General features: G+C 40.6%; 1 protein-coding gene across 2 annotated transcripts in view; it reads left to right on the forward strand.

Moving 5' to 3' along the window:
• The window catches only part of LOC149457490 (palmitoyltransferase ZDHHC5-like), a 93,788-nt gene that overhangs the window by 43,327 nt on the left and 24,759 nt on the right, over positions 1–25,702 (forward strand). For both annotated transcript variants that reach the window (XM_089683724.1, XM_089683723.1), the window contains 6 exons: positions 8,191–8,312; positions 10,752–10,909; positions 13,657–13,829; positions 16,717–16,819; positions 18,789–18,880; positions 21,880–22,009. In XM_089683724.1, the coding sequence (XP_089539850.1) occupies positions 8,191–8,312; positions 10,752–10,909; positions 13,657–13,829; positions 16,717–16,819; positions 18,789–18,880; positions 21,880–22,009 (778 nt within the window). The remainder of the gene's footprint in view (positions 1–8,190; positions 8,313–10,751; positions 10,910–13,656; positions 13,830–16,716; positions 16,820–18,788; positions 18,881–21,879; positions 22,010–25,702) is intronic.

A 25,702-nucleotide genomic window follows, 5' to 3' on the forward strand; every position in this document is an offset into this window, starting at 1 on the left:
GGTTTTAGAACCAATTTACGGAATATCTTCCTAACAAAACACATACTTTTTAACCCTTTTAACTAAAAATAAGTTTTGGTTATAAATACATTTACCAGGATGTTACGGAGTTTATGTTTGTGGGAGGAGCCTTCACAAAGAAATAATAAATCTATTCAATCAAATCACCTTCGCATTCCACTCATGTCAAATTTTGCATCAGTGCAGATTAACAGAGGGCTGCAGAAGTCAAAAGTAGTTTTATAGACATGCCTGTCGTGTCCAGGGCAACTAACTACAATCTTCATTTTTTTAAACTGCACTAGTACATGACAGCTGGGATTACCAAGAGGAACACATAGCTTGCTGGCAACACTTTTTTCCTTAGATGCACCCCTCCCCCACCAATATTATGCCGGGAAGATGATTGCAGCAAACAGAACACAGAAATTAAGGACCAGCAAATAAACTCTTAATTATGCAATAACCATGCTCACAAAAGATGGTATTGGCGGCTCAAAAACACACATTTCTTTGATGTCACCCTTCTGTTTAGATGTGTCATGGCGCTGATGAGTCATGGTAAGGTGTTCTTTTTCCTTTAAAGATTTATTAATCCTAAGTACATGTTGTACTGTTTTATTGCAGCTTTCTACTGGCTTTAACACAAATCCCCAAATATGTTTTATGTAAATTCATAGAAAGAAGACAAGGTCTGCACATATAAAAATTACAAATTTGGGTTGGTCAAGCAAAGCTATTAAATATCTTTTTTACTTTAGTTTATACAAGGCACCTGAGGTTGCTAATGTATAATATGAGGACTAAACCAATCCTAATCTTGCAGTGCAGGACACAGATTGAGTATCCTATACACTGGTATCTTTAGGTGATTGCACATTGCCCCACTGGGCTTCGCTTTTATAACCCAATCAGTGAATCCTTGGTTTTTTGCTAGTGTCCTACGTTGATGTACCTCTTCTTCTCCCTTTTATGAAGAAATCACTCCTGCTTTTTTAATTTCGCTTTGGATTTTTCAATCAACTCGTCGCTATCTTTTAATACAACCATGGAAGCAGTGCATCCAAATCGGTGCAACCTTGGGAACCGTACCCGGATGCAACAATGTGGGGGTGGCCTGTAATTTTCCTTCAGGTACTTGATCCTGCATGTGCCCTCTCTTTGGCAGTTTGTGTAAGGCATGTAGTTAGCGGCAGGGTGCTCTAAAGGTCTAGAGCTGTAGTCCATCCCTGTAGAACCCACACACTCAAAAAAATGCCCTTCAGCTGTAGGCCGAAATGAAAAAAAGCACCGACACAGGTGCTGGAAAAAACCCTACCCTCACCGCCACCGGCTGCTGCTCGGTAGTTCTCAGCCTTACCTGAGAAACCATCAAGTGATCCTGGCGCTGGGCATAGAGATGAGTGAAGGAAAAATGGCCTCCACTTATCTCTATGCCCTTGGAGGACCAGAGCAATGTCACTTCCAGTTCCTGCCTTTTTTTTTTTTTTTCTTAAAGCACTAGATATATGCTTTTTTTGGATCCAATGGCCCTTGGAGGACCGGAGCGATGTCACTTTCCGTTCTGGCCATTTTTTTTTTTTAAAGCACTAGATCAATGCTTTTTTTTTTTTTTTTTTTCTTTTTTTTTTTTTATCCAATGCTTTACAATGCAGAGGAGAGATGTGGGGTCTTATTGACCCCATATCTCTTCATAAAGAGGACCTGTCACTATTTTTATCACAAGGGATGCATGCATTTCTTGTGATAAGAACAAAAGTGATTACAATTTTTTTTAAAGGGATGGTGCAAAAAAAAAAAAAAACAAACATTAAATAATTTGAAAAAAAAAAGTTTAAAGTTCCCCCTGTACTCGCATGTAGTGGTGAAAGCATACGTAGCCCATGCCCACATTAGTAAATGGACGTCAAACCACACACGTGAGGTATTACCACGAACGTCAGAGCAAGAGCAATAATTCTAGCACTAGACCTCCTCTGTAACTTTACACTCCTAACCTGTAGACATTTTTAAAGCATCACCCATGGAGATTTTTAAGTATGGCAGTTTCTCGCCATTCCACAAGCTTGTGCAGTTTTAAAGCGTGAGATGTTGGGTATCTATTTACTTGCCGTAACGTCCTCTTTCATATTTTAGAAAAAAATTGGGGTATATATTGTTTTCTTTAATCAAAGTGCATTTTTTTCCAAAAAATATTTATTCATTTTTATAAACTGCGCGTTTTGGTTTTCGGCCAAGTGCATTTTGAATTTTCGTTTTCGGCACCAGAATTTTCATTTCGGGGCACCACTAGTATGCCCACAGTGGCGGGGGAAACTGTACCCTGTACAGGGACCAGCAATGTGAGCAGATAAGACATGATCACTCTGCACCGGTAGTGTAAAAGAAAAAAAATGGAACTGTGTTTGTGATATATTCATTTTACAGTGTAAATTTTTCAAATTTGCCGCTAAAACTCAACCACTCAGAGCTAAAGCATAGTACACACGATCAGAAAATCATATGAAAATTACAGCTTACAGCAATCGTACGATGATCTGATCATTAGTACACATCTTTTGTCCAAAATCATTTGAAGGGACAAGCACGAAAATGTTTCTCGTACGATGCCAGATCATACGATTTTTGTTTAATCACAGCTTTTAGTTACGTAGTTAGTCTTTGTGAAAAAATACAAAAGTCCAACCAGTTCAACTTTAAAAAAAAAAAAAAGTTATAATCCTATGACCACAGTTGATCCAGAGGAAGGCAAAAAACCCAGCAAAACGTGAACCAATTTGCTCCTGTAGGGGAAAAATTCCTTCCTGAAAAGCTTTTGTCCAAAAATACAATACAAATACATTACATCACTTCCGAATTTTCTTTCTGTCATACAATAATTTTTGTAACTTTTGTAATTTCTACACTTTTGATATGAGACTAGCATTAAACAAAAAAAACGGACGATCATTTGTCCAATATTCTCATCCTGTGTAAGGGGCTTTAGTCTCAGGTGGACAACCTGAGGTGTTACTTCACACATCAGGTTGTGAACTTTACAGCCATTTCTGCCTAGAGCCCTTTACATATTACTTAGGCACTTCCTTCCACCCTTTGTCACAGCATGGTCTGCCCCACAGGTTGTTGCTTACCTTTTCTCAGACACGCTTACCATACTTCCATATCCTACTTCGTGAGTACACTACAGAGAAATGCCCTCATTTGTAGCAGTGATAGAAACCAGACAAAAAAGGGCCGCAACACAGGCTCAGTGATGATGCTTCCCTTGCACCAGACCAGGAGCCTATTTTAATACCGGTCTTTACATCCGATGCTATCTCAGGCATGCAACAAGTGGCATACCTGACTAAGGCAGACTTTTCTGCAACTACACTATGTTGCCAAAAATATTGGGCCAGCCCTCCAAATCATTGGATTCAGGTGTTCCAATCACCTCCATGGCCACAAGTGTATAAAATCAAGCACCTAGGCATGCATACTGCTTCTACAAACATTTGTGAAAGAATGGGTCACTGTCAGGATCTGTGAATTCAAGCGTGGTACCATGATAGGTTGCCATCTGTGCAGTAAATCCATCCGTGAAATTTCCTTGCTATTAAATATTCCATGGTCAGCTTTTAGTGGCGGTACAAGAGGAAGCACCTGGGAACAACAGCAACTCGGCCACCAAGTGGTAGGCCACGTAAAAAATAACAGAGTGGGGTCAGCGCATGCTGAAGCGCGCACAATGGGCAGAAGTCGGCAACTGTCTGCAGAGTCAATAACTAAAGACCTCCAATTAGACTTTAGAGCAGTGGAGACTTTTTCTCTGGAGTGACGAATCATGCTTCTCTGTCTGGCAATCTGATGGACATGTCTGGGTTTGGTGGTTGCCAGGAGAAAGGTTCTTGCCGGGCTACATTGTGCCAAGTGTAGCGTTTGGTGGAAGGGGGATTATGGTGTGGGGCTGTTTTTCAGGGGTTGGGCTTTTGGCCCCTTAGTTCCAGTCAAGGGAACTCTTAAGGCATCGAGTCCTGACCTGAACCCGCTAGAACACCCTTGGGATGAATTAGAACGGAGACTGTGAGCCAGGCCTTGTTGTCCGACATCAGTTCCTGACCTCACTAATGTGTTTCTGTAAGAATAGTCAAACCTTCCCATAGACACACTCCTAAACCTTGTGGACGGCCTTCCCAGAAGAGTCGAGGCTGTTATAGCTGCAAAGGGCGGGGCCAACTCAATATTGAACCCTACAGACTAAGACTGGGATTCCATTAAAGTTCATGTGCGTGTAAAGGCAATCGTTCCAATACTTTTGCAATAGTTTTGCAATAGTGTATGTCACAATTCCTCAGACAACTAATGGCTCTAATACAGCCATCACTGTCCAAGGTTCAGAATCTCCAGGCTCCTTCATCAGCTCAACCGTCTCTACCTTAGGCAGATCCCAATATGCCCAGCCAGAAGAGGTAGATAAGAGAACAAGAGGAAACTACAGCAGATTTCTCACTTCCAGGCTCCTTTGTACCTGCTGTTAAATCTTCACTCCATATGCTTCTCAGTGTTTATGCTCTTTCTTATGCTAGGTGCAGAAGCCTTGACATTATTGCACTTGAATCTCCTGTCTTGTCATGCCCCTTTGGGTACAAAGAGCTGCCAAATCTAAAAAGTCATTTACAATTCATGAACAAATAAAATGGGCAATTTATGACAATTGGGTCAATTCAAAAAATCATTGCCAAGCTCTATCCAGTGAAAAAAGGAGTTCACTAAAAAGTGGTCTGTTCCAGTAGTAAACAGGGCCATCTCAGTCCTAAATAAGCATCTCACTGTTTCAATGGAAGATGTTCCTTCGTTCTGAGGTTCTGCAGATAGGAAGTTTGAGACACTCTTAAAGGCTCTCATGATTGCAGGCCTTGCTCTGCAACCGACTATTGCTACAATTTTTGTCGGTCAAAATGCAGCTAACTGGACTAGGGCAGTGAACAATCAACATGATCCTGCGTTCCAAGACTATGCTTTAACTGAGCCATTACAGAAATTCCCTTCTACCCTGCTCTTTTGTGTGGATGCCCAAGAACAAGTAATGACACAAGTTTCCAGAATAACTTTAACTTCCAGTCACATTCGTAGAATTTTGTCGCTTAAAGCCTACTCAGCTGAAGCTGCCTGTAGAAGACATCTTACACGTATGCATTTTATAGGAAGACTGCTCTTTAGATAGGAACTTGGAAAATTCATCAAAGGTATCACAAGAGGAAAGGTTCTTCTCAAAACGCAGAGCACCCCAATGCTCTGCCAAAGCTTAAAATTCAAACCTCTTCCATTCACCATAAGACTTGCCCCACAAAGCCCTCTTCCCAATGAACGAGTATCTTCATGAGTGGAAGGACAACTGTTGCAGATTGCTCTTTATCTGGATCACAGACATCCCAGACCTGTGGATTCATTTGGTGGTTTCAAAGAGGTACAAAATAGAGTTCAAAATTCTACCCTCTCAATTTTTTTCTTTTAAATCAGCCAAAGTCAGCCCAAGAACAGTCAGATTTGCAGAATGCTCTGAAACATTTTTTGCCTAGGGAGTAGTTGAGCCAGTACCTCTACAGGACAGGGTCAAAGGAACCTGTTCATGGTACCAAAACCAATCTGGGGCATTTGTCCTCTCTGGGACCTAAAATCTCTAATCGCATATCAAATATCAATCAAATGAAGTTGGGCCGTTTGATCTTTATTGTTGTTGGACCTGTTGACACAGTTCTGTTTGTCTAGTTGTTGCCCGTCCTTCCTACTCATTGCTTGGGGATGTCCCAGGGTCTATAAATACTCTGCCTGTATCCTTTACTGTATGATCAAGATAAGAGGAATTTTGACCTTTTCTCTCTATTACTTCATCTCCTTACTTCATTCATTTTTTCTTTCAGCCCACCTTTACTCCATTCTGAAGGTGGGTTTTGCAACACTGCCTACACAGAAGCAGTGTACTTGGAATTCCGCTGATATCCCCCCTTCACACAGGAGCATTTATTTGCCTCTCTGGGCCATCCCTTCTACAAGTGTCTAATATAGAACTACTTTACCGATAGCAACTCCCTCTATTGTGATGCCTACTAATCATCCTCTAACCTATTTTACTTTCTGCCATGTTTTACTTGCTGTTAATTTACTCCTGTGTATTATTTGTATGGATATAAATACATCTCTACTCCTGTTATATGTATAGGCCATTTCATTGGATCCTGTACACACTCTCAATTTACGAGCCATCTACGCAAGACCCATTTGCCATTTGTTTCCTGTTCACACCACTCGCATAAACCTGTATTGAACTGATGTTGTTACTCTTTTTTTTTCAATAAAATATTTGAACAAGAGGAATTTTGGCCTATAAATTCCATATCTTGCACACAGGACACAGGCCACCCTCTCTTCTTATCATGGGTTACTCTGCTTTGCTTGCTACAAAACTGAGGATTCACAGAGTGGGGTAGGGTTTTATAGGAGGTCCCCAAAAGTGTTTTAACTTTGATGTAGTCCAGAAACAATAAGGCGGGATTGGGGTAAATGAAGCATGTGAACCTGATGACTTGCATTCATAATTACGCTAGGAGCCAAGTTAAAGTGGAGCTCCACCCAAAAGAGGAAGTTCCACTTTAAGTCTTTGTCCCCCGTTCCCCATTAAGAATTGGCACCTTTGGGGAGGGGCGGTGAGCGTGTACCCAAATTTGACTGGTACCAGCTCCCACATCTGCTGCGATCGGAAGCGGAAGTTGTCCTCCCCTTAGTAGTTTTGTGGGACACGTGACAGGTCCCAGAAGACTACGAGGCCATTCACAAAGTGCAGTGTTTCTCGCGTATGCGCAGTGGGCACCCGGCTGTGAAGCCACAAGCTGTCACAGCCGGGTGCACACACTGAAGATGCCGACGTCAAGGAGAAACGATGGCCAGTGAAACCAGTGGTGGTGAGGACACTGCTGAACCAAGGGACAGGTAAGTGGCTGCAGTGTTCGTAGCTGCTGATTTTTATTTATTTTTTTAGGTGGAACTCTGCTTTAAGCATTTGAAACACTTTAAAATGTGTGTAAAGATATGAGTTTTGGAAAGAGTGGGGAAGGCTTAGATCCTCTGACAAGTTTATAGTGCTTTTTTTTTTGTTTTTGTCCCCGCTGAAGAGGTTCAACCCTCTTTTTTTTTAGAAGTGAGTGTAAATACAAAATGTTGTCAAGAGAGTAAGAGCTAAGGATAATTGTTTCTGTGATATCTTAAATAGGATGGTATTATCTTTTTTCCTGTTGCATCTCCATGATAGAAAGTGTTCCTGGAAAATGACCTAAAATACCCTTTTTTTTTTTTTTTTTTTTTTTTTTTTTTTTTTTTTAAATATTTGGGCCTCCTCGCTCTAGTAGTCAATATGATCTATTTTGGCCACATGCCTCATCACAACTGTCCTCACACAAATTTGTACTACTGAGGAGGAGAAGGGGGTGTACTGGGCATTGTGGTCTAATTATTATGCCTATGGGACTCCAAAGTAAAAGTTAAGCACACTGTGCAACTACTATAACAAAAAAGTTAGTTAGGCAGTACAGGCAGTCCCTGGGTTAGGGATAGGTTCTATAGGTTTGTTCTTGAATTCAATTTGTATGTAAATTGGAACAGGCACATTTTTTTTATGTGTATCTCCAGCCTAAAAATTATTTTGAAGTTTTTTAGGATAGGAAAGGGTTCACTAGCCATGCAATGATGTGTGATTGCGGACAGGTCCACTGGACAGTAGGTGGAAGCATGCAGTGAGCAGCAAGATGGTTGCCCTGGGGTTTCCAGGACCAGTGTGACATAACGCTGCCTCTGTTTTTAAGTACGAGTTATATGTAAGTCGGATGTTTGTAACTCGGTGACTGCCTGTACTGAAAATGGAGAATGTTGGTACAATGTCTATATGCCTATTTATATCTATCTGTTTGTTTCTGTGACATCAATCAGGATTTAAGAAAGTCAAGAAATATGAGGTTGCATAGCATTTGTGATAGTTAGCTGCATGCCAACTGAGTAGTGAATGTCTATGTAAATGTAGATAAAATGGATTATGTAAAACTGTAACACAGATGCAGTTTCCAGGATAGCCTTATATATGCGTTCACCGACTTATGGTGCTTCTTTTTCAGGCTTGCTTTTTAACTGTAGTTCATTTATGTCTACTTTTGTCCCCCACAGATGCCCATGGCTCAGTATAGAGGTGTCTCCAGCTCTTCCTGCTTATAACGCTGTCATGTTTCTATTTGTGTTGGCCAATTTCAGCATGGCCACCTTCATGGATCCTGGAATCTTCCCTAGAGGTATGATCTTATTCCTGCCTACAAGCTCTTTCATGAAACCTCATGACTAAGAAATATCTGAAGGTAGAATTTTCTGCAAGCCCACAGGACCTTAGTTTCTTCGGCAAAGTATGACATGTAAGGGAGTAGTTCATTGTGAACATGTTGTCACCTCAAAGCAGTTCCTTGCAAAAGGAGATGTGTTATTCTCACCTCTCTGGTGACTTGTCTCATACCTTCACTGTATTGCAATGATGCAACTTCCATAGGTAGTGTCGGCATTTGACATTTCTGCAAGTGTTGGATGCCAGTCTAGTGGAGGCCCAAGGATGGATCCATACCATGCCACATAGGTCCAACATCCAGCATCCATTAGCTGAAGTGTTGAATTCTGAAGTTTATGAAGAAAGACACAGGGCTGCTGGAAATCTATTTTGCAAGGATCTGCTTTGACCAAATGTTTAAGAGCCGATTCAAACGTGTGGTGTGGACTGAAGCTCAGGTTTCACAGCTAATTGATACAGTAGTTCAGCGGTTCATGTCAAGTTTACATCAGGTTCCTGACAGGATTATTTTAGGACTTTATCCTGTTCACACATATGCGGTTTAGAAATGGTTCCCATAGAAGGCAATAGCCTGTAATCTGAACCTGAAGGCATGGCTCAGAAATCGTACATGACTTATTTTCAAACAGTACTGAATCCGCACTGCCAGTGCACCGGACATATGTGAACAGGCACCATGGAAAGCAATGTTTTTTCACATCTTATGCAGATTGGATGCAGTTCAAACCGCATCCAATACGCATATACAATTAGGTCCATATATATTTCGACACAGGAACAATTTTCATACTTTTGGCTCTGTATGCCACCAGAATAAATTAAAACAAAACAATCCAAATGAATCTGAAGTGCAGACTTTCAGCTTTAATTCAAGGGGTTGAACAAAAATATCAAGTACAAATTTTAGGAACTGGAGCCATTTTTATACACAGTCCCTCCATTTTCAGGGGCTCAAAAGTAATTGGACAAATTAATATAATCATAAATAAAATGTTCATTTTTAACATTTTGTTGAGAATCCTTTACTGACAATGGCTGCCTGAAGTCTGGAACTCACAAACATTACCAAAGAGTGGATTTCCTCTTTTCTGATGCTTTGCCAGGCTCTAACTGTAGCTGTCTTCAGTTGTTCTTTGTGGGTCTTTCTGCCTTTAGTTTTGCCAAGTGAAATGCATGCTCAATTGGGTTGAGATCAAGTGATTGACTCGGCCATTGCAGAATATTCCACTTCTTTTCCTTTAAAAGCTTCTGGGTTGCTTTTGTAATGTGTTTTGGATCATTGTCCATCTGTACTGTGAAGTGCCGTCCAATCAACTTTGCTGCATTTGGCTGAATCTGGGCTGGCAGTATATCTCTAAACACTGCAGAATTCATCTGGCTGCTTCTGTCTTCTGTCACATCATCAATAAACACCAATGACCCAGTGCCACTGGAAGCCATGCATGCTTATGCCATCACACTGCCTCTACCATGTTTTACAGATGATGTTGTGTGCTTTGGATCATGACCTGTTCCAAGCCTTCTCCATACATTTTTCTTCCCGTCATTCTGGTACAGATTCATCTTAGTTTCATCCTTCCAAAGAATGCTTTTCCAGAAATGATTTGGCTTTTTTCAGATGTTTTTTGGCAAAGTCTAATCTCACTTTTCTATTCTTATGAATGGTTTGCACCTTGTGGTGAACCCTCTGTATTTGCTCTTGTGAAGTCTTCTCTTGATTGTAGACTTTGACAATGATACGCCCACCTCCTGGAGAGTGTCCTTCACTTGTCCAGATGTTGTGAATGGGTTTTTCTTTACCATAGAGAGGACCCTGCGATCATCCACCACTGTTGTCTTATGTGGACGTCCATCCCTTTTTATGTTGCTGAGCTCACCAGTGCGTTGAACACATGATCTAGGTTCACAGCAATAGATTCCAAATGCAAAAACACACTTAGAATCAAGCCAGACCTTTTACCTGCTTAATTGATGAAGAAATAACAAAGGAGTAGCCCACACCTGGCCATGAAACAGCTTTTTATTCAATTGTCCAATTACGTTTGGTCCCTTGAAAAAGGGGGGATGGCTACTCTTAAGAGCTGTAATTTCTGAACCCTTCCTCCAATTTGGATGCACATACCCTCAAATTAAACCCGAGAGTAAGCACCTTCAGCCCATATCCATTATATAACTATAGCTTGAATATGTTTTGGTAAATACCTGAAAAAAAACAAAAATTGTGCCGGTGTCCAAATATATATGGACCTAACTGTATGTGAACCGGCACTAAGGAAATGACAGAGCTGCTCTAATTAGTTAGGGAAATTAGGCAAGACAGACATTTGAATTATGAGGCTGTCTGTTCTTCAAATGGATCCTTATGAGAATTTTCATCAACTCTGTTCTGCCCCAGCTGAAGAGGATGAAGATAAAGATGATGACTTCCGGGCTCCTTTATATAAGACGGTGGAAGTAAGGGGCGTCCAGGTCCGCATGAAGTGGTGTTCAACTTGCCGCTTTTACAGACCTCCTCGCTGTTCTCACTGCAGTGTTTGTGACAACTGTGTGGAGGTAAGTTGTAGACTATAGATATTACACTGTGTTCAGATAAAACATATTTGCTCTTGATTACATGGGTGACAGTTCAAGTCATGAGTACCAGCCAAAAGTAGTGTATAGAAGTGTTCTCTGTTCATCATAAAAAAAAAAAAATCACCTAAAAAGCTTGCAGCAAAAGAAAATAAATTACACCTCTCCAGCAGGCGGTGACTCCTATCTTTGCTCTCAGATTCCATTAGCTTGCCTCTGCATGCCTAAAGGATGTAGTGATGTTGGGGCCAGCACATGGAACCAGACCCAGCAAGAGGGACACAAGGCACCCACAGTATTTTGCTTTTTCTTTTGACTGTTTGCCCTAATTCTTGCTGTAAACCTAAGGAATAAACCCATGAGTATATAAATGTGCTTTTCCAACAAGAATGATGCATATACAAACTACTTACAAGAAATCAATACCAAGTTACACAGAGTGCTAAAATCAGGCATGTATACATACACACATGGACATGTTAACTATCATTACCTAGCAAATGAACATTTGCATTAGTTTATTTCCAGGGGGCATACACTTGATCACTTATCTTTGATTATAGGTGGTTTATGATTTCCTTAGTGAACAGGATTCCCATCATTAGTGATCAGGTTCTTGATCTTGGCAGTCTCTCTTGTAGTGAAGCTAAAATGTTGTCCCGTGGTAGATTCCAGCGCAGGCCTTTTATTTGGGACATTTGTAGCCTTTCCCACTTGGATCCTATATCAATTTCTAGGAATGAAGCAATTTTGCCTGCAAACTCCAGATGGTGGCACAGTACTATTAATGCCATAGGCTAACTTTATTAAAAGGTCAAACTATCCTTGCTGCTTTTTGACAAAGCTGCTATAAAGCTCGGGTCATATATTTAAACTGAGCTGCTTTTCTCAAAAGTGGTTTAACACAGATACAGTTATATCAATACTATCTCTCTACTGTTTTATTGGACAACATGGATCTTGTTAAATGCTTAACACTTGCCTAATTTGACAATAGCATGTCCCCATAGTCAACTAATGTTTTGTGCCTGAAAATCACAAATATATGCTGATGTCACCTCATCTGACACCTAGATTTTTTTAATTTTTTTTTTTGCAGAAAACCTTACTAAACGTTTTCTGTGGTGACTGAGTTGCTTTAAAGTGTATGGAAACTCTGGCACACTTCCAGTCCTAGAGTGACAATGCTGCTCCTCCACAGAGAGTAAGCGTTGTCACTCTAGGAGAGGTGTGTTACTAGCAGGATCACCAGGTGAAAACGGGTGTTTTTTAAACTTTGTGTTTTTTTTTTTTATTATTTTTACTATTTTTATAAAAATATTTTCCACATAAACATTCATTACAAGGTATATCCACTGGTGTCCCAGAGTACTCACTGAAGAAGTGACCATAGCAAAAGCCGCTTGCTCAGAGATTAATTTATTTCAGGTACTTATATAGCGCCGTCAATTTACTCAGCGCTTTTACATATATATTGTACATTCACATCAGTCCCTAACCCTAAAGGGGCGTACAATCTAAGGTCCCTAACTTACATTCATACATGCACATACTAGGGCCAATTTAGACAGGATTCAATTAACCTACCAGCATGTCTTTGGAGGTGGGAGGAAGCCAGAGTACCCGGAGGAAACCCATGCAGGCACAGGGAGAACATGCTAACTCCAGGTGGAAGTGCTAACCATTTAGCCACTGTGCTGCTCCTCTCAGAAATTCTCTCTGAATCACCCACTATATTTTTAGATGTCATTGGAACTCTGGTGATTTAATGCAGGCCATACATGGGTCGAATTCTAAAGGACTTTTCTTTAGAAAATCCAAAATTTCATGCATTTTGTAATCTGATGGTGCCACTATTGATTTATAAATTTGACCAACCAAGTCTTTCATGTCATGTTTCTGCAGAAAATAATTTCTGTGGCCAAAAATTTTCTTTTTTTTCCAGTTGAGCTCATGCTCATTTATTTTTCGATCACATTTCTCGCACAATTCTCCCATCATTGATTAGAAATTTTGTTAGCTTTTAAAAAATTTCCAGCATGCCTGATCACTCAAATTTGATGGTTGCTTGAAAATCGGCCATTGCTGTGGCCCACTAATGGTGCGAAATTTGAATGAAAATTCTTAGAAACTATTTTCGAAAGAAAATTCTTTTGAAATTCAACCAGTGTATGGCCGGCTTAAGTCTGTTCTCTTCTGCTAAGTTCCCATTCTGGCTCACCTGTTGCAGCCTATATAAAATATTTATCTGGATTCTGCACTCTGCATTTATTTTACTTCAGGGTGAAGTAGATAAAGTGAAACATAGTTGGTTTTGAGATAGCTGTAGAGTCGCGCAGAACTCTCCCCTTAGGCCTTCACCCAAGCATTATTATATGCTTCTTTTTTCTAAAGTCTTCTGGACAGTCAGATGACACACTGGTTCCTCTACTGTTTTTTCTTAGTTGTGGGCAGTCCCCTGTTGATTCAGAGAATGTCACTGATTTGATAAAACCAGTGCGGAGCACTGGGAGGCCAGGGCTATAATGCGCAGAACTCACAGTTTATTCTTAGTGTTCCAGACTGAGTGGTGATTGGCAACATGGGAAGCCAATGGATGATTCAGTTTTGATTCAGTTTTCCAGTAAATATATTTTTTTGCTGGTAGCCGGACCTTTTGTTAATTTTGACTGCCATTTCAGTGTGCCCATTCTTTTCTAAATACCCTTCTTTAATGTTTATCCTTATAGGAGTTTGATCACCACTGTCCATGGGTGAATAACTGCATTGGACGCAGGAATTATCGCTACTTCTTCCTTTTCCTTGTGTCCCTCACGTTGCACATAATGAGCGTCTTCATCTGTGGCCTTTTCTACACATTGGGGCATCCAGACCAACTCAGAGACATCCCAGCAATTGTGACGTATCCTTCAACAGCGGTCTGCTTAGCATCTTTGCTCTTGTAGAAAATCACCATACACTCTATGTACTTTTTCAACAGAAACAGTATGACCAGTCAGGATGCAGTAAAAACAAAACAAAATGGAGGGTACACCAGCCTAGTGCATAATCCTTAAAACTTGACTTGATTAAATAAACTGTCGTAAGTAGTATACTCACAAACCAAAGGGTGAATAAAAGCTTGTCGTAGTAAAAATGCGACTTCTAATCCACGATGCATCACATTACATAGTGGGACATGTGGTAGTCCAACACGCTAACGCATTTTGATGCCTTCCCTCTTCCTTAGAGCCAGGTTGCGGTGTAAGGGACAAGAGGTACCAATAAGTCTATACTAAGACACTGGAAAGTACAAAATTGCCTTCTGAAAACAAATGTCGTCACTTCCACAAAAAAAAAAAAAAAAGACATACTTTTAGTTTTTGAAAAGTGGGCAGAGCAATGAAAATAACTTCTTCCAAACTTTGTTTTGTGGCACAGATGCAGTCTAAAATATAATGACACTTATCCCACCTCTGCCAGTCTTATTGGCCTCATCCTTGCAAAAAAAAAAAAAAAGCATCATAACTTCTGTGAAGAAGCTGCATGCTACTCTGCAGCTGCAGTAGCTGAGACCAGAAGGTCCAGAGTCATAGCCCTAGAACTGTAGCAATACTTATGTTTATGTAAAAATACAGATTGTACGAGTTGCACCTCGTTGGACCTAACCCCCAGTAATATATCACAAAGTGGTTGAATTCCTGGAGTTCAGCTTTAAAGCCAGCAATGTATCTCTCAGTCAAAGATGTCCTTTACAGCATTGCAGTAAAATGTTAGGTAGCAGTAGGCCTACTTAAAAAAAAAAAAAAAAAGTCTTATTGGTTACCATGAGATACATAAACACTTTGACTCATGTTTTTAGGCAAGAGGTAAATTGTTTGTCAGGTCGCTTAGCCAAACTCCTATCTATCCTTTCTAAAGCTGTATCCAACCAGACAACAACCCAGGGGTAACAGGTGTTCAAAGTCTTGTCCTGTCCATAAACTTTATTTGAATTCAGCTAGCGGCGTGAGATGAGGTCAATCAGCCTTTTTGTACATATATACACTATATTACCAAAAGTGTTGGGACACCCCTTCAAATCATGTGATTCAGGTATTCCAATCACCTCCATGGCCACAGGTGTATAAAATCATCACCTAGGCATGCAGACTGCTTCCACAAACATTTGTGAAAGAATGGGTTGCTCTCAGGAGCTCAGTGACTCCAAGCGTGGTCCCGTGATAGGTTGCCACCTGTGCAATAAGTCCATCCGTGACATTTCCTTGCTACTAAATATTCCACGCTCAACTGTTAGTGGGATTATAACAAAGTGGAAGCAACTGGGAACAACAGCAACTCAGCCATGAAGTGGTAGGTCACGTAAAATGATAGAGCGGAGTCAATAGCTAAAGACCTCCAAACTTTGTGTGGCCTTCAGAATAGCACAACAACAGTGTGTAGAGAGCTTAATGGAATGGGTTTCCATGGCCGAGCAGCGGCTTCCAAACCTTACATTACCAAGTGCAATGCAAGGCTTCGGGTGCAGTGGCGTAAAGCACGCCGTCACTAGACCCTAGAGTAGTGGAGATGTGTTATCTGGAGTCACCAATCATGCTTCTCTGTCCGGCAATCCGATGCACATGTCTGGGTTTGGCGGTTGCCAGGAGAACAATACTTGCCTGACTGCATTGTGCCAAGTGTAATGTTTGGTGGAGGAGGGATTATGTTGTGGGGTTGCTTTTCAGGAGTTTGGTTTGTTCCCCTAGTTACAGTGAAGGGAACTCTTAAGGCATCAGCATACCAAGACATTTTGGGTAATTTCATACTCCCAACTTTGTGGGAACAGTTTGGGGATGGCCCCTTCCTGTTCCAACATGACTGCGAACCAGTGCACAAAGCAAGGTCCAGAAAGACACATGGATGAGTGAGTTTGGGGTGGAGGAACTTGACTGACCTCAACCCGATAGAACACCTTTGGGATAACTTAGAGCAGAGACTGCAAGCCAGGCCTCCTCCCCCAACATCAGTGCCTGACCTCACAAATGCGCTTCTGGAAGAATGTTCAAACCTTCCATAGACACACTCCTAAACCTTGTGGACGGCCTTCCCAGAAGATTTGAAGCTGTTATAGCTGCAACGGGGTGGGCCAACTCAACATTGAACCCTACGGACTAAGACTGGGAGGCCATTAAAATTCATGTGCGTGTAAAGGCAGATGACCCAATACTTTTGGGAATATAGTACATGTGTAGCCTAGTGGTTACATGTGTGCAGGGCTGTTTGCACCGCCCAAAATGCAAACAGTCTGCACTTGCTATTGTTTTGTACAGGCTGACTTGCTCCTGCTGTGTGCTGCAACTGTCACTCCCGGCAGAGAAAATACAGCTGTGTTGTACACTATACGGCTATTTGCGGTCATGTGCGTGAAGCCTTAACCTCACGTACAGTTGACAGACTCACTGTACAGTCTTTGTACAGTTTATGTAATATGAGGACTTATCTAAACTATCTAAGCAATCTAGCAGGCCCTTGCACTATATGGCCGTTGAAAGACCTAAATGAGATTGTACACTCAGCTCAGTAACATGTGTAGCTAGCTTTTTGTTCAAAAAGCAGCTGCAGCTTGAGCTGAAAAGCCTGTTCCCTGCCCGCATACTGCAGAGGAAGACCCTTGCTCTTTGTGTGGAAGCAGTGGGCTCTCTTCATAGGTCAAAAGCCTCCTGATGAGTTTCAGCTAATGCTCCCTGCTAATTGAAGAGTTGGGCTTTAAACTCTAGCTTGATTGTATTTCTGCCATTCATCAGTTGTGTACCTTAACTAGAGCACAGTATTTCAGTGATGTGTGTGGCTGGTTTGTTTTTCTTCCCTGTTGCAGGACTTACAGGATTTCACATTGTCCTGGTGTCCCGAGGTCGCACTACTAACGAGCAGGTGCAGTACTTGCTAATTTATATTGCTGTACTTTCCATGACTACATTCCTTTTATTCATTCAGTGCTGACATACTCTAGAATACTTTTATAGCAGAGAATGTAGGCCACAAGCACATACAGTGAATATAAAAAGTCTACACACCCCTGTTAAAATGTCAGGTTTTTGTGATGTAAAATAATGAGACAAAGATAAATCATTTCGGAACTTTTTCCACCTTTATAAACTGTACAACTCAGTTAAAAACAGACTGAAATCTTTTAAGGGGGGGAGTAAACATAAAAATTTTTAATAATGTGGTTGCATAAGTGTGCACACCCTCTTATAACTGGGGATGTAGCTGTTTTCAGAATTAAGCAATCAAATTCAAAATTATGTTAAATAGGAGTCAGTACGCACCTGCCATCATGTAAAGTGCATCTGATTAATCCCAAATAAAGTTCAGCTGTTCTAGTAGGTCTTTCCAGACATTTTCTTAGTCGCATCCTACAGCAAAAGCCATGGTCCGCATAGAGCTTTCAAAGCATCAGAGGGATCTCATTGTTAAAAGCTATTAGGAGAAGGGTACAAAAGACTTTCCAAGGTATTAGATATACCATGGAACACAGTGAAGACAGTCATCATCAAGTGGAGAAAATATAGCGCAACAGTGACATTACCAAGAATTGGACGTCCCTCCAAAACTGATAAAAAGACAGAAAGAAAACTGGTCTGGGAGGCTGCCAAGAGCCCTACAGCAACATGAAATGAGCTGCAGGAATATCTGGCAAGTATTGGCATAGCCCATATGTCTGGGCTATGGGGTAGAGTGGCAAGACGAAAGCCTTTTCTTATGAAGATCAATATCCAAGCCCAAAGCATGTGGGAAAATGTGTTATGGTCTGATGAAACCAAGATTGAATGTTTTGGCCATAATTCCAAAAGATGTTTGGCGCAAAAACAAAACTGCACATCCCCAAAAGAACACCATACCCGCCGTGAAGCATGGTGGTGGCAGCATTATGCTTTAGGGCTGTTTTTAAGCTGGAAATGGAGCCTTAGTCAAGGTAGAGGGAATTATGAACAGTTCCAAATAACAGTCAATATTGGCACAAAACCTTCAGACTTCTGCTAGAAAGCTGAACATGAAGACGAACTTCATCTTTCAGCATGACAATGACCCAAAGCATACATCCAAATCCAGAAAGGAATGGCTTCACCAGAAGAAGATGAAAGTTTTGGAATGGCCCAGCCAAAGCCCAGACCTGAATCAGATGGAAAATCTGTGGGGAGATCTGAAGAGGGCTGTGCACAGGAGATGCCCCTGCAATCTGACAGATTTGGAGTGTTTTTGCAAGGAAGAGTGGGCAAATATGCCAAGTCAGGATGTGCCAAAAAGACTGAGTGCTGGTATCACATCAAAAGGTGCTTCAACAAAGTATTAGTTTAGGGTGTGCACATTTATGCAACCACATTATTTTAGTTTTTAATGTTTACTACACCCCCCTAAAAGATTTCAGTTTGTTGTTCAATTGAGTTGTGCAGTTTATTGGTCACATTAAAGGTGGAAAAAGATCTGAAATGATTTATCTTTGTCTAATTTTTTTTCCTTTAGAGAAACCTGACATTTTAACAGGGGTGTGTATACTTTTTATATTCATTGTAGCATATGCACTGTATGGCCAATTTGGTCAATATATAAAAATATATATATTTTATATAATGGAGCATCTAGGGGCCACACTAGCACATATACACTATGTATGTGTTAAATGTGTTAGTAGAGGGAAATAAATTGGATCCAATGACTCCCTGTCCATCCATTGTGTTTGTAAACTTGAAAAGGTTGTTTTACACCTAGCTCATCAGATTCACAGAGGCATTTTACACCTGTTAAATTTCTATTTGCTGACCTTTAATTCTGGTAAATTTGAGGCTTCCTTCCTAGGCTAACACTTACATTTTTTATTTTATCTCTTAATTTCTTCTAGGTCACTGGAAAGTTCCGTGGTGGAGTAAATCCATTTAGTAATGGGTGTTGTCGAAACGTGAGCCATGTTTTGTGTAGCTCACCCCCACCCAGGTATGTTGTTATTATTTATGCGGCTTATGTCGGGTACACGCAGTGAGAAAATCGGACAAAAAAAGCGCATTAGGAGCAATCGTCCGATAATCTATATGTTGATATACAGCTTTTGAGAGTCGATCATGACAGTTCATGCGAAAACATCCAAAGGGACAAGTAAGAAAATTGTTCTCGTAAGACAACAGAACGAACGATTTATGTGTAATTAGTAGGGATGCACCGAAATTTCAGTGGCCGAAACGTCTCGGCCGAAATGAAAAATAAAAAAGCACCTATGCAGTGAAGGAAATACTTTCAAGTCACTGCAATTTGAAGTCGCACATATATGAATGGTACTCATTGGGCAACATGGGGTGCAACCAGGGGTGGACTGACAACTCATGGGGCCCCCGGGCAATAGGGGATCATGGGGCCCATGTGTCCTTGCCCAAACTCAAAAAAGCCTATGAAAAAGGTACCAGGGGCATCTCATGGGGCCCCCTACTGACCCCGGGCCCTCGGGCAGTGCCCGAGTTTCCAAGTGGTCAGTCCGCCCCTGCTACCATGTGCCTTTCATACAGGTAACAAGCTGAGATTAGAAGCAGTCTCTTAAAGGGAGTGCTGCTAATTTCATTTTGTTACCTGTATAAAAGACACCTGTCCACAGGAGCAATCAAACAATCAGATTCCAAACTTTCCACCATGGCAAAGACCAAAAAGCTGTCCAAGAATGTCAGGGATAAGATTATAGACCTACACAGGGCTGGACTGTGCTACCAAACTATTGCCAAGCAGCTTGGTGAGAAGGTGACAACAGTTGGTGCAATAATTCGCAAATGGAAGAAACACAAAACAAATGTCAGTCTTCCTAGGTCTGGTGCACCATGCAAGGTCTCACCTCGTGGAGTGTCGGTGATCATGAGAACAGTGAGGAATCATCCCAGAACTACACGTGAGGATCTTGTCAATGATCTCCAGGCAGCTGGGACCACAGTCACCAAGAAAACAATTGGTAACACACTACGCCGACCAGGCTTGAAATCCTGCAGTGCCCACAAGGTCCCTCTGCTCAAGAAAGCACATGTCCAGGCCCGTCTGAAGTTTGCCACTGAACATCTGAATGATGCAGAGGAGGAATGGTTGATAGTGTTGTGGTCAGATGAGACCAAAATTGAACTCTCTGGCATCAACTCAACTCGCCGTGTTTGGAGGAGGAGGAATGATGCCTATGACCCCAAGAACACCATCCCAACTGTCAAACATGGTGGTGGAAACATTCTGCTTTGGTGGTATTTTCCTGCTAAGGGGACAGGACAACTGCACCGCATCAAAGGGACGATGGATGGGGCAATGTACCATCAAATCTTGGGTGAGAACCTTTTTCCCTCAGCCAGGGCATTGACAATGGGTCGTGGATGGGTGTTCCAGCTTGACAATGACCCACAACACACGGCCAAGGCAACAAAGGAGTGGCTCAAGAAGGAGCACATTAAGGTCCTGGAGTGGCCTAGCCAGTCTCCAGACCTTAATCCGATTGAAAATCTGTGGAGGAAGCTAAAAGTTCGAGTTGCCAAACGTCAGCCACCAAACCTTAATGACTTGGAGAGGATCTGCCAAGAGGAGTGGGCCAAAATCCCTCCTGAGATGTGTGCAAACCTGGTGGCCAACTACAGGAAACGTCTGACCTCTGTGATTGCCAGCAAGGGATTTGCCACCAAGTACTAAGTCATGTTTTGTGAAGGAGATCAAATACTTATTTCCCTCATGAACATGCAAATCAGTGCATAATTTGTTAGACATGCATTTCTTTTGAATGTCTTGTTGCTATTCTGTCTCTCAGTGTTACAATACACCGAACATTCGATTTTTAGACTGATCATTTCTTTGTGAGTGGGCAAACATTCAAAATCAGCAGGGGATCAAATACTTATTTCCTTCATTGTAACATTCATAGTGTGATCCGCTAATTATCCCCCAATGTAAAAACATCCTAAAAACGAAAAGCTGCACCATCACAATAATGGTGGTACTTCCATGCAACCAGAGTATATGTAGTCCTTTTCCAGTCTTCATCAGGTGCTCTCCAATCCTAGTACTAACCAAGTCCGATCTTGCCTTGATTCCGAGATCAGACGGGATTGGGCACTTTCAGGTAATGGTGGATAATATACAGCAGCGAAGGGCAGGAAAATACGTATTTATTACTGCAGCATCCACCAAATACAGAAAATCATTTATTGGTAAGACGACCTGTTAGGGCTCAATCACAGGGGCACTCAGCCCCATACAGTGTGAAAACCCCCTTTGTTATTTTTCTGTCCTAACTCTGAGCTGTGTGCAGGCAGCCCATATTAGTGACTTGAGATGCATCAGCAGTATGGACTCACTTGCATAACCAAGTATGACAGGTTCACCAACAGGTGCATTGGCGTTGGATGTGCAGGCACTGCATCAGGGTCCCTGCAAACGTCTCTGTGTATCTGTTGCGCTGTGTGGGTGAATCCTAACATTTGATGCGTGTCCATTCACTGTTATGGGCTACTTGCACACAGCTCAGTGCTAGAACAGAAAAGTAAACACAGGGCTCGGCACACTGTACGGGGATGTACGCCAGTGTGTATGAGCCCCTAAATGTAATCTGACTGATAATGACCACTGTGTTTTGTACTTTGTTACAATTGTTTACTCAGTCTCAATATTATTATACAGGATTTATATTGCGCCAACAGTTTGCTCAGTGCTTTACAATATAACGGGAGACAATACAGCAACAATACAGTTCAATACAAGAGGGTTAGGAGGGCCCTGCTCAATACATTTGGAAGTTGTTTATTATGATATAAAGAGTAAATTGCTGTAAATTCTGATGAGCCAACCATTTTATAATTTTTTATGGAATATCTTTTCTGTTTAGTTGCTACAATTTATTGCTCTGTGCCTACTGAAATAAGCTTGATTCTGTCATTGATATTGTCATGAATATTAATCCTTTTTTCATTTTCTTTTCCATTTTTCAGATATATAAAACGTCATAATCAGTCGGTTCTCTCGATAACTCCGCCATTTTTACGCCCTGAGATTTCAGAAAGTCAGATTGGCCTTAAAATTCTAGACAATGGCATTCAGAGTCCTCTTCAACACTACCAGGTATATCGTTTTAAAGGGGCGCATTGCACAAGTAGGTCATACAGGTCTTGGAAAGAGTGGAGACTGAGAGTACCTTGTTTGGGAGCAGGGCCTAATGTATTGATGTATGTATTAATGTAACATATACAGTAATTTATTTATTACAGGTACTTGTATAGCGCCGTCAATTTTATGCAGCGCTTTACATATATATTGTACATTCACATCAGTCCCTAACCCTCAAGGGGTGTACAATCTAAAGTCCCTAACTCAATACACATACTAGGGCCAATTTAGACAGGATCCAATTAACCTACGAGCATGTTTTTGTAGTGTGGGAGGAAACCGGAGTACCTAGAGGAAACCCACACAGGCACAGAACATGCAAACTCCAGGCAGGTGGTGCTGTGGTTGAGGTTTGAACCAACGACCCAAGTACTACCAGGCGGAAGTGCTTACCATTTAGCCACTGTGAATAAATCAAAGAGTGCACTAAATATAGGTAAATACAAAAATTATTAGTTTAAAATAATGATGTCCGTGATAAAAAAAATATTATATAAAAGTCCATCCACCATCACAAAGTAATTAAACAGTTCTGAAATCTTGTATAAATCAAACACCGTGAAAAAAAAAAAAAAAATCCACAACCGAATGAAATGGGTACACTCACCAGAGCTCCATGCTGACCAGATTATAAGTCAGCAAAGATAGTGTTTGCTATGGGAGCGATGATCAGCAGAAGTAATCCAAACTGGGAGCAATATACTGCAAGCAGCCAATCAGCACAATATGGAATAGCCTTAACAGCAGGTAGTCATCACGTCTCCATACCATAGATTATGTTCGGGGAATCAAAAAAAGAAATCATGGTGCAGTACGTTTAAAACCAAAATGTTTTTTTAAAACGTCAGAAATTCACTCACAAACAGGGTGTCTAGCCGACACCAGCAATGACAGCCTCAAGAAAGCAGGGACGAGCCTCGCTCACTGCGATATCACAGCCGACAGTCTACGAGGAGCGTCCTGACGTCACATCCAAAAGAAGCCCCGCCCTACTAGTTTCGTCATCCGACGTCCTCACGGGGCAGAATGGATGATAGACGCCTCTACACAACTATATATCACACACACAGTCTGCATTGCAGACTAATTGCAGCCAATCAGAAACGGCATTATGGTAACACAATAGCGCTCGATCTCTGCAGGTACATAAGAGTGATTGCACATAAAATACATATAAAAAAATTACTTCAATACAAGCAAACGAGCGATCCCAAAACAATAAAAAAAAATTCATAGATGTTAAATAGCAATTACCCACAATTAATATACAGCAATAATGAAATGGTAAACATAATCATAAATAATATGTAATTTATAAACTATAATAATATGCAGCTTAAAAAATACATAAAATACATCTGCCAAGCCATATATAGTAATAAATGCGTGTAATAATGATGTATATATAAAAATCACTATAATATACCTATAGTAATAGCATCGAATACATTAAAAAGACCAATAATGGCATAGAATTCATTGAAGGGCCAATAATCTATCGCAAATCTCAATTTAACATCCCAAACTAGTCGTATTTTAAAAAGAATGCGATAGTAACAAACAACCAGATATTATAAGGTAATAAAACCTATAAACTGATATAATAAACCAATATTAAAATCCATATATATATATATATATATATATATAATACCATAATAGTAATGTCAAATACATATGCGATGCGATTAGTCAAATATAGTAAGATGATATAAGGTTAAAACGACCTATAAACGGATATTAAATCCATCTACATATCTATTAGTATTACCAAATACATAGATGGACCAATAATATAGCACCACCCAATCTAGGCTAAACATTGCTATAGCTAAAAACAAATATAATAAACAGCCAGATAATGGTGATATCGAATACATAGGAGGACCAATTTAATTTATAGCAAACCCCAATCTAACATATTAAGCTAGTCATAGATAGAGAAAAAAGTCGAATATAATCAACAGCCAGATGATCTATGGTAGTGAAAAACTATAAATGGATATTGTAAACAGATATTAAATCCATCTACATATCTAATACCAAATTAATTCTAACGAAGAATGTATCATTCAACTATAGTACAGAAAAACAATCATTCAAAAATTAGTCAGAAAACAGTTTAAATCGATGTCAATATTAAGGAGTTTAATTCATATATCCAGAATGTTTCCCTTCTGGAGATCTCATTAATCATATCGGTACCTCTGCAATATCTTTTGACCTTATCTATTCCATAGAAAGTCAACAGACTAGGATCACTGTTATGTTTAAATTTAAAGTGTCTGGAAACACTGTGTTTGTCATAGCCCTTTTTTATATTATTTAAATGCTCACCTATTCTGGTTTTCATTTATCCACTGTGCTGCCATTTATCGCCTCATTTTTTGTTGTCCTAAAGAAAAAATTTATGAAAGCTAAGCATTAGAAAATAGGGAGCTTGGCTGTTTATTTTACACAGAACCTATCACACCCTACAAAGGCTTCATCCAAATGATCGTAGACCTACCATAGATTCTACAAGTTGCCGGCAGTTCCCAGAGGATCTTATGCACATGCTATGTAGATGCCCAAAACATTTTCATTAATCGACTGATATATTAACCATGGTTAATAGAGTTTCCCATACTACTGTTATCTTAGTACCTAAATTGGGTTTAATTGGGCTAATAGCCAGGTAAGTGGTTCCTCCCAAAGTACAGATACCTATACATTGATCCTGGCCCATTTATCTATACTGTCCTCAGGGGACCTTCTGCACATTCTGTGGTGAAGCCTAATGTTTTCCCATATTGAACAGATATATTACTCATGGTTAATAGTGTATTCCATTATACATTAGACCCTAAATTGTGTTTACCCGTGCTTACAAACAACAGAGGTTTCTCTCGAAATACAGAGGCCTATATGTAGATCTATGATCAGTGGTTATTCTGATACAGTTGTCGTGTACAGGACAATGTGGATACTGGCAATTCAAAAACCATTGGCCCACCAGATATAACCCTTCCCACTCCCAGCAAGCTTTATTTTTTCCTTGGGGGATGGACATCTTGTTTTCTGTTGAGAAAAGTTTACACTTTTTTGCTCGCTACTTTGTTTTGTTGCATTTATACCCCTTCTTAGGCAACAAGTGATGTCACACATACTGTTCTCTATAGGCCAACACAAACCTGCCTGGAGAGATAACAATGTAACAAAATGCGCAGAAACTTGTAACGAAATGAGTAAAAAATGCAATACTTGGGTGTGAATGCAGCCTAAAGGCTAAGGTCACCTTTTCTGGAAAACAGCCTATGTAGTCAAGGAGCTCCAGTAGAAATTGACAATTGACTGTACAGCTTTGTAAAATGTTCATTCATTTTATTGTCATACCTGTAAGACATTTGGGCCCTCTTAGAAGCCTGGCTTTAAATCTCTCAGCAATCCCCACATCCTGCCTTGTTGCTAGGATGTGAAATCCATTGGATGCTCACTCTCAACATTACAGGAGTGAAAACCAAAAGCAGGACATGGAGATTGATAACTGGGAGTTTTTCAGCCAGGCTTTCAGGGGACAGTATTTATGACCATAAAACGAATGAACATTTGACAGAGCTGCACAGTTTTTAAGCCCTGGCTCACATATATGCAAACTGGATGTGTTTT

This window comes from Staurois parvus, unplaced genomic scaffold, assembly GCF_062004578.1.
Source record: "Staurois parvus isolate SC_StPar_1 unplaced genomic scaffold, SC_StPar_1.0 ptg000320l, whole genome shotgun sequence".
In the NCBI taxonomy this organism is placed as follows: domain Eukaryota; kingdom Metazoa; phylum Chordata; class Amphibia; order Anura; family Ranidae; genus Staurois; species Staurois parvus.